We start from the raw sequence: 10,345 nt of genomic DNA, 5'->3' as shown, positions 1-10,345 counted from the left end.
AACATAATAATAAAATAATTAGTGTTATAAGCTATCTTAATTGCATTAACATTACAATTATAAACTAACTTCTAAGTATACACTGTCCCCATGCTTGTACACATATAAAACTGCATAATAAACTACATTAATAATATATTATACAGAGTCAATAGCAAAATATCACTATATTATAACTTATATTTATCTATACGGTCTATATACCTACACTCTACACAATTGAGAAAAGACATATTACTAAGTTGTAAGTACGCTATGTTTTTAAAAAACGGAATATTTATGTTTATAATAAAAGAGATGACAAAATTCTATTGAGCAAATAATATATAATTTTATCAATCCTACATTTATCAAATAATTTTTCACAATTTGAATTAAAATTTGATCGGAGAGTTAGCCTGATAATTTTTTCACATATCTTTAGTGCTAATACTTTCCGGGGAAGTGGACCGAGATCAATTGATATATTATATGTAATATTTATGATGTGTCCTACACGCATAATATATAAATGCATTTAGGTATATTGTAAATGTATATTATAATATAATTTTTTGAAATGTAATTGGTAATCTTTAAATTTTTTATATATGTTTATACATAATACATAAATATATTTAGTATTATTATATCATAACTTATTTTATAAAATAATTTAAAATATAAATTCAGTCTAAACATAATGGTTAGTTTCTGATATTAAAGAATGGCATATTAAAAAATTTAAGAGTAAAGGATAAATTATACTCATGTAACAACAAAACGATTGAATGTAGTAAAATAAAATACTATTCTACTAAAAAAAAAAAATAGTTATCAGGAAATACTTGATGATTTCATCAACATAATCAACAAATTATACGAAATCATTTTATATAATATTATTTAACTTAATTTAGCAAATATGGAATACGATATCATATATTTTTTTTTTAAATATGTTAAAAAAATAAATATTCTATTTAAAATATTTTGTAGTTTGTCTTTAAATTATAAATAATGATAACAACTATTACTTGAGAGATACAAAATAATATTATACTGTTATGGAAGTTTTATGACTTAGTAAACGAATGATTTAATATGGATCTTACGAAATTAATTAATCCTCTAAGCAAATATACCTATATCTTAAGAATGCAACTCAGTTAAAAAATTTCACTGTAATATATTTTTAAATTTATTTACTAGCTCTATATTGATAAATTTTTCTTTATCTTCCCAATTATTCTAAACATTGATCGCAATAATTACTTATTAAACACATATGCTTATTGAAATATTGATGTCGCTTGCGGCTTTGTCGAAATTATGATTTAACTAATAAATTATACGAATGGAAATAGTATAGTAAAATATAATATATTTATGCAATCTACTAATTTTGATAAAATTATTATTTTAGATCAACATACGATATGATAAAATGGCAGACCATCAAAGTATTAGAGGGTGGCGAACGCAATATTAACTAATAGCTGGTATATAAATTAAAACAAATATTCATCCTAGTGATAATGAATAGAGGGAAAACATGAACGCCAAATATTTACATATAAAAATAAAATCAGTACAGCGAGCCATTATTAATATCTTTTACATGTTTAACATATAAAATATGTCCAAACTGTATAGATGTGCTGTAAGCGTCAACTTTGCAACACAAAAGTTTAAATTCTTCCCAGAGAAAATAAAGTTCAATAAATTTCAAATTTTTTCCAATGGTCTCAGAAAATTTACAAATAAATTTGTTAAATTTGATAAATTAATATCTGCTTATGTTGCACTGTAGGGATCATAGGGTTAAGAAAACCACATATATGTATAATACTAAAATCGATATAACAATAGATTATTATCGTTGTAAAACAAATACACATATATATTAATAATTATGAATGAAGCAATGACCATTAAAGTAATAAAACATGAAGTTTAAGTAAAGGTGTTATCTCCAATGATCTGGAATGAATCGAAGAAACAAATTTTTGCAATTCATTATTGCAAAAGTCAATGCCTTGTTATTTATTTTCCCAAAAATCAAATAGCAATCGGCAAAGAAAAAAATTAATAAAAAAACCAATATTATGTCATTTGATGAAGGACCCATGTCCGCATAACAAAAATGTTATAGTAGGTAATCAATACTTGTACATAACATGTTTTTTCGAAGATTTAAATCTTCACTAAATAGCATAAGCGTCTAACGTACATTCGCCATTCACACATTTATCAATTAATTTATCTATATATAGCTTTTAATTTTATGAGAATTAAATAACTAAAATAAATTAAATAAAAATCATTTTTTGTAATTACAATTTATTTGGGTAGATATTATCTACAGTAGATATACAGACCGATAAAAATACTGTTTATTTTTAAAACATTATTTCGAGGAGGACCAATTTCTATGTAAATATAATTTCTTAGCTCGTTAAATTTGTTATCAAAATAATTTTACTCAGCACTTGATTATCATCAAGATAATCTCTATGTACTTTTTTTACATGGCGTAGAATTAAATTATATATTCAAAAGTTTCATTCGTCCTTAATTATACACATATGTATTATAATGTTAAAGAACAGAGAAACTAAGAACCAAGTAGAACGGAAGTAACCAACCCCTACCAACAGGACCACAAATTAACTAAACCCACAAAAAGTGAAAAGAATTAATATTATCCCTAAAAACAAAAAAAAAAAAAATATTAGATTTTAAAATATTTTTACAATGTACTGTACCATGTACATTTTACCTCTTATAGTAAACTGTAAATAAAGTTTCGTAATCTAAAGTACTTAAAATATTTATATTTAGACAACCACATAATACTAAGTATTACATTAATATATAAACAATGCGTATGGATGGCAATCGACATTGTTTTCATTTAAAAACCGATAAATTATATACTGTTCACAGTATCGACTGAAATTTAATCAATTATAGTAATTATACTATACAAATTAATGTGTCTCACACACCAATTTTTTCAATAGTAATTTGTACGTTATTCAGTTGTACCTACATTCATTCAACCAGGAAATATCGTTAGAATATTAGTTATTAAAGACATTAGAAAAAGTCATTGGAATTTTATAAACGCTCGAGCAATGATAGACAATGAACACAATTTTACAGCTTTCACAAAGTTGCGAGATATTAAATTAAAAACGATCGGCTAAATAACGCTTTGACAAACAAATTGTAAACCGATTTTGATGCAATTATTTTTGAAATCGGAATAGCATCAAGTTGTTTGTCATATTTTGGAGCAAACTGAAGCCTGTTTGAGATAAACTCGAGTCCAATTCCAATAAATACGTATACAGAACATATCACTTATGGTAATGTCCGTGATCCAGCAACGGTTTCAACAATATTTCAATTTTCTGTTTTCAAGACATTCATTCAACGGTTAACTAATACACTTGTTTGATTGTACACCAGTATAATAGTCAAGTTTCAAGAATTCTTTCTTCAAGTAATCGATTCCAAACCTAAAAACTTAGAAACCGTATACCTTATTTCATTAGTCTTTATGAAAACTCATTTTATAAAAGATAAAGCTAAACCAAACTAGATTAACTCCGTCAATTGTCGTGAACGTCGGTGGAATTTATTTAAAACCATCCAAAAATAGCTCAGGTAATAATTTAAAATTAAACGTATAATATAATTTTAAATAAACAATATCTGAATAACCGATATAATTAAAAAAAAAAAATGGCAATTTTAAATATTTGAACGAGAAATATAATAAATGTATTTTTGTATTTAAAACTTTTACATTTGATCTTATAAAAAAAAAGACAAAAATATTTAAATACTAAAAAACTAAATTAATTATTATGTACATCATATATAAAACTAAATTATTCATAGCTTTTATTGATTTATTTTTATTTTTAAAAATCATTAAATAGTATTAAAACTACAATTATAATAATATTGGTAATTGTAATAAATCGATAATATACAAAATATAATAATGTTATTCGACGCATAACATTTAAATAAAACATATAATTAAATATGAATCTGAAATAAGAAATCTTTATTTTATGTAAAAATTTAGATCTTGTTTTAATGTACCTAGTTAACCTTAATATATTAAATAAGTCATTGAATGATTTTAAAAACTAAAACTATTGGTTCTAGGATAAATTGTTTTGTATTGAAGACTCGCCACATCGAGTCATTTTATTCAAATTTGGTTCAACTAGGTACTACAAAGACTTCACTTCCAAGAAATATTTCAACTGCATATAAAGAAGTAATAGCTAAGTTTCCACAACAATTTGTAGTTCAATACGAAGATGAAATGGAAGATAAACCAAAAAATGTCATAACAAGAAAATACCAACCAATGTCAGCGGAAAAGTCTGTTGCTTACTGGACAAAATATGTTATTTGTCACAAAGGAACACTACAGCTAAAATCTCAAGCTCTTAATTCGACGTGGTACTAATACTTTTTGTAAGATATAATATCCGCACTTCTTTTATTTATGTTTAAAGAAATAATAACAGTTAAAAGTTTAGAACACAAAAATCGAGCAGTAGTATGCAATAACCCAAAACGTTATAATGTGTTTATCGTTTAATACTAGGTAGTAGGTACGTATTAATATTTAAAAAATAAATATATATATTTGAAAAATCATAATAAGTTACATAAGCTTAACTATTTTCGATCGATTATTAAACTTATCTTTGGATTTTACATTACCTAAGTTCCTAATAAACAATTAACATTTAAAATCAGGACAGTATCTTTTTATAAAAACGTCGACACAGGATCATTTATACATATTTAAACAATAATTTAGTGTAACTTCTATAAAAATGATGCGGTATCATAAGTATGTTTATTCTTTATTCAATTCCTTCTATCATTTTAAATTACAGTTGTTATTACATAATTATTCTTAAAAATTTTTAACTATGTAACACATATTTAATATTTAACTGAATTATTTCTTATGGTGCGGTGGCGTTTCAAAAATAATAAAAATAAATAAGTGGGCCTATTTCAGTACCGATGTACCATTGATTTCAGTTATTAAAAAAATCCAAGTGTAAATAGTGTCATGCTATAACCAATAAATAGTGCTAGGTAATACAGCAAAATTTGCACTATAACATATACGAGTTATTTAACTAAACAATAGTAATATGAATTATAGAGTATAATAGTTATGTTTATAATAAATGCACAAACCTGCTTGAATTTTAAATTTTTGTGATTTAGGTCATCCTATTTATGAATGCATTTTGGATTAATTTAATTAAGACTAGGTATTCAATCCAAAACGGTTTTTGACAACGTGAAATGACTTTTTATAAAAATTTAATGAGCATCCTCATAAACTTGAATAAATTAAAAACCTTTGTATTTAAAAATAAATAACAAATATATTTAAAAAAGATATATAATATATTGTATAACACAGTATGTATAAAATGTGATTAAACTATTCTCGTACAATCTTAATTAATAAGTAATAACGTCAAAGCCATATAATATAATATCGTTATTATTAAACAATATTCTCAATTCAATCAACTAACTTCTATAACATTAAGAGATTAAAAGTTACCATAAAAAACGATAGATAATACATATTTTAATTTTTTTAATATAATTATAAAATATTCTCTGACATCAGTAACATATAATTGACATCTAAACTTATTGTTAAAAGAATTATATATTTTTGACTTACAAAAATTGATAACAATAATAGTGTCACAAGCCAATTAGGATGATAATTTTACAGTTATTAACAATGTTCTATGTGCTAACTATAATATAAGTATTAAATAATAATAAAATACATTTAAATTTAAATATTTACAATTAACAGGATCAAAAAAAAAAATACAAGATCGTGAAATCGTCAATACTAAAGTACAGAAGAGGTGATGGGTCACTAAGTGTCAAGTAATTCACACTGCTAGCAAAAATTACGTAATTGAAGAGGTTGATAGCTAATTTTTTTACATAAATACTCATTTACTGGAAGTTAGTCTTCAAGGAGTGCGACATTATGAACAAAATTGTAAGGCATTAGATAATATCATCACTACTCCTCAGAACTTTGGATTGGAAACTCAAATTTTTTTTTTGGGTTTAATATATTTAGGATATAAAAACATAAATAATATAATTTTCAAAAAATGTGATTATTTTATGTTGATGAATACATTTAAAATTACATATTTATTTAATTCTAAATTTAATAGCTATCAACGTGAAAAATTTATTTTATTATGTAATATATTTAAATAATTTAATAAGATGATAGTGCTCACATTATTCTAACTTTGGTTTGATATTTTGTAGATATTTTAAAAAGTAGAAATAAATAATTTTAAAAACTTTATAAGTAACAAAAATGACTAAAGAAAGAAAAATTAACAAAACAACAACAATATCCAATAAAAAGTATTGATACCACGTCAAATTCAACGCGTGAGATTTTAAATGTGGTGCACCTCTATGACGAACTACATATTCCGTCCAGTAAACGACTGATTCTGCTGGTGACATCGGTCGGTCTTTAAATCTTTCAGAGGTGATTTTAGCATTTTTCGCGTATCTATAATAGTATTAATTATATATAATAAATATTTAATTCGGTGTTTAATGTTTTTGCTAGTGCTAAGGCTAACTCACTTTTCATTATTAGTGAGATCTAAGATATTTTTTAATAGCTCATCCTTTTCTACTGTTAACAGGTCCATAGAAATTCCCATCCCTGCTTCAACTAAATTGTCTATGTTTCTAGGTTGATCGTAGAATAGGGGAAATCCAAGAACGGGAACACCTCCGTCTACAGCTTCATATACACCAGATATACCTCCGTGACTAATAAATAATTTTACATTGGGATGCACTAGAAAATAAAGTAAATTATTATATTTACAATATATTCGTATTCTAATAAAAATATCTTACAAAGTATGTCACGCTGAGGAAACCATTTACTTGTCATTACATTTTTTGGTTTATCTTTCATTTCTCCTTCGTATTTCCATAATACCCTCTGAGGTACTTGTGCTAAAGCTTCTTTGAATGCATTTTGAATATGATCTGGTAATGTAGACATTGCTACGACTGAGCCAAATGTAAAATAAATCACTCCATGTGGTGAGTTCTCAATAAACTCCAGTATATCCTTAAATCGATAAAAAAAAAAAATGATTAATTTTATACTAGTTATCAAATTATAATATAGAACATAACCGTCATCCGATGATATTTTTTTCAAAATAATATTTTTTCAAAGTTTATACATCAAAAATTAATTTTCCTATATTAAATATGTTTTTAATTTTTATGAACAATGTTACACAGAATAATAATCAATAATATTTTCACTAGTTTTACTTTATTATTTAATATTATATTGTTTCGATAAACAAATTATAAAAATAATATAAAAACAATTTGTTGCTATTTTAAAATTTACTATTAACCTTTATTTTAGATTTTAATTGGAACGATTAATATATTTTTTCATAATGATGTGTGATCGTTTTGTGTTTTATTTCACCTTTATGAGGAACAAAATACTACTATATTTAATATTGAGGTTGGTTCTGGTAATAAATTAGGTCATTGATACTTTGGGGACTGCTAAAAATCGCCAGTACTTTTTAAATTTATCAAGAAAAAGTAAAAAAAAAAAGAGGTGAAAACGACAAATTTCATGAAATAATTGTTTTCTAAAAAATAAATCCAAATAAGATGTTTTTGTAATAATTTTTATTATTCGGTCAATCTATAACTCATGAAAACTTATATTTAATTTTCATGGTTAAACGCATACTTTTTATTGTATTTTATTTTTTTTTTTCAGCATGTATCGAAAACAATAATGTTAAAAAATAAAAAGAAAAACAATTTTACTTTACATTATCGTATCAATAATGAGCAATTATTTTTTTGAGAATATTCGAATTATTATAATAAAGTTTTCAATAGAACTTTTATAAACTAATTACTAAGTCTTCATTTACTTAAACAACATGTAAAATTTTAAAAATAATTAGATTTCTGTCAAAATATAACTTAAATTTAAAGTTAAACTTACTATAGTATTTCATAATCGTCTTAAAATTATTTTAATAATGTGATATTGTGTCTATAAATAAGTATTTATTACTTACTAAATTATAAATAGTAATTATTTTAATATCATATAACATAGATTGAAGTAAAAATAGCAGCAAATTTACCAGTAAAAAGTAACCTGTAATCAATCACCAGAAATATTTATTATTTAAAATTGACACAAGTAAATAATTGTTTTGATAATAATAACCAGCTTATATAACAGTATAAATATAATATCATACAAAATAGTAGATCATATTAGTTATGAAATAAAATAAAATATTTAATAATATTATCCCAAATTAAAATTAATTTTTGTGCTTGTATTTTTCTACATATGTACATAATATAATGTATTATACGTCATAATAAAAACTCGTTGGAACAAATTCTCAACATATTATCTTTTAATGAAAATAAATATTTATCAATCAAAGGTATTATTCCTAGATAATTAAATTTTAAATCTTATCACATACCTACAACACTCATAATATTTAATGACTTAATAGTAAATTAATGCTGATAATTATTTTAACCACTTAAAACTTTGCACCTAGAGACTGGTAATAATTTTAAAAAGCTCGCATATGAATTAACACCAACAGTTAAAAAACTAAAATGATAAACTTAGTACCAAATGATGACACATAAACTTGAGGAAAATGTCATTAAATCAATTTTATTTATTTATCACTCACATTTGGTATACTTCTTGGAGTGTTCAGATGTATTCCTCCGATTGATATGACACTTGCAGGCGTTGGTCTTGGTGCATCGGTAATGTAATGGGTGTTCATGAACATTAAAGACGGTTTTATAGGTTTCACCAGATCATATGGTTGTGCGTCGATTTTTTTCAGTTCCATTTCTTTAAGCTCATGTGTAAACAAACTAAAACCCAAGAGGACAACATTTGATAATCGTTGAGCAAACGTTCTAGGTACCGCGTGATTAGCCATCAGATGGGATACAGTTGCTGGATTTGACACGTCTCCAACTAGAGTACGCTCTATGTGGGTGATCATTGATGAAGGCATTGCATATATCATTGGCAAGTCTAGCTTATAAGCTACATAGGACGAACATTCCGACGTCGACGCTTCTGTGATGATAATATCATAGTTTGATTTACCGCTGCTTAATAGTTCTCGCATATCCTTTTGTTCATAAATGATATTGCAAAAATGACGAGACATGTTCATTATTACTGATATCATCGCCGTTGGTTCGCCAAACATATTCAACGATTCTATAGCATTCATTCCGACGTTTGTTGGGATTTCTACATAGACTTCTGTATAGTTGACACGATTTCCATCGAGAAATGGTGTAAATACGGTAACATTATGACCATTGTCCGACAAAGATCGGAGAACTGCGCTCATAAAATTCCAATGACTCTTGGCGGAAGCAGTCTCTACAGCAAGGATTTCCAATGCATCGACAGATCCAAAAATTATCAAACCAGTGAGAATATAAAACACTGATAACATCATTGTAGAAAACAACGTGCTTATTGTTTCGGTTACTTTGAATGGACTGAATGTTATTATCGAATCAAAAATAAACCAAGTGTATCAATAGAGTAATCAATATAATAATGCCTACTTATCAGTGATGTAGTGGGGCTTATACGTGGGTATACGGCTTATACCCACTTCTCTGTTTTTCTGTAAATGCGTATACTTATAGAATAACACATGATACGCGGGTACACGGCTTATACCCACTTTTCTGTTTTTCTGTAAATGCGTATACTTATAGAATAACATATGATACGCGGGTATACGCATATGGGAATGTATTTATTCTACAAACCAATTTGAAAAACTTTTAAAAAAAAAATATCCATTAAAATTTTCATGGCACTATAAAAACCACAGATTAGAATTGGCTGTAAATGATAGTATGAAAGTCGTTACGACTAACCATTTAAAAAATATTATTGATAGTTTATACGTATTGTATAATAGATCGCCTAAAAATCAAAATAAAAATTTTATTTTTAAAGGTAGGACGAGTGCTTGATGTCTGGTGAGTAGCCAGTAGCTTCAGAACAGTAGAAATTGTATGGATAACATTTTCGCACTTTCGGCGTTATAGAACCACTGTCCACTTACAAAACTTTTTATTAACTAATAATATGATATGTATGTATAATTTAAACTTAAAAATCCTATTTGATAAATTTAAAACTTATTGCACATTATTA

At 25.3% G+C, this 10,345-nt stretch overlaps 1 protein-coding gene and 1 pseudogene across 1 annotated transcript; one reads left to right on the top strand and one right to left on the bottom strand.

Annotated features, from left to right (window-relative positions):
- The first annotated feature begins 1,426 nt into the window (after positions 1-1,426).
- On the top strand, positions 1,427-4,477 carry LOC113558188 (annotated as a pseudogene).
- A 1,193-nt stretch (positions 4,478-5,670) lies between these two features.
- Positions 5,671-9,652, bottom strand: LOC113555898 (UDP-glucuronosyltransferase 2B2-like). Its single transcript, XM_026960509.1, has 4 exons — positions 8,832-9,652; positions 6,970-7,189; positions 6,688-6,907; positions 5,671-6,610 (listed from the first exon to the last, which is right to left on the bottom strand). The coding sequence occupies exons 1-4, from the start codon at positions 9,627-9,629 to the stop codon at positions 6,325-6,327; spliced, it is 1,524 nt and encodes a 507-aa protein (XP_026816310.1). The 5' UTR covers positions 9,630-9,652; the 3' UTR covers positions 5,671-6,324.
- Positions 9,653-10,345: the final 693 nt, after the last annotated feature.

Source organism: Rhopalosiphum maidis, chromosome 4 (genome assembly GCF_003676215.2).
Source record: "Rhopalosiphum maidis isolate BTI-1 chromosome 4, ASM367621v3, whole genome shotgun sequence".
Lineage (NCBI taxonomy): Eukaryota > Metazoa > Arthropoda > Insecta > Hemiptera > Aphididae > Rhopalosiphum > Rhopalosiphum maidis.
This window is presented reverse-complemented; position numbering and strand designations above follow the sequence as displayed.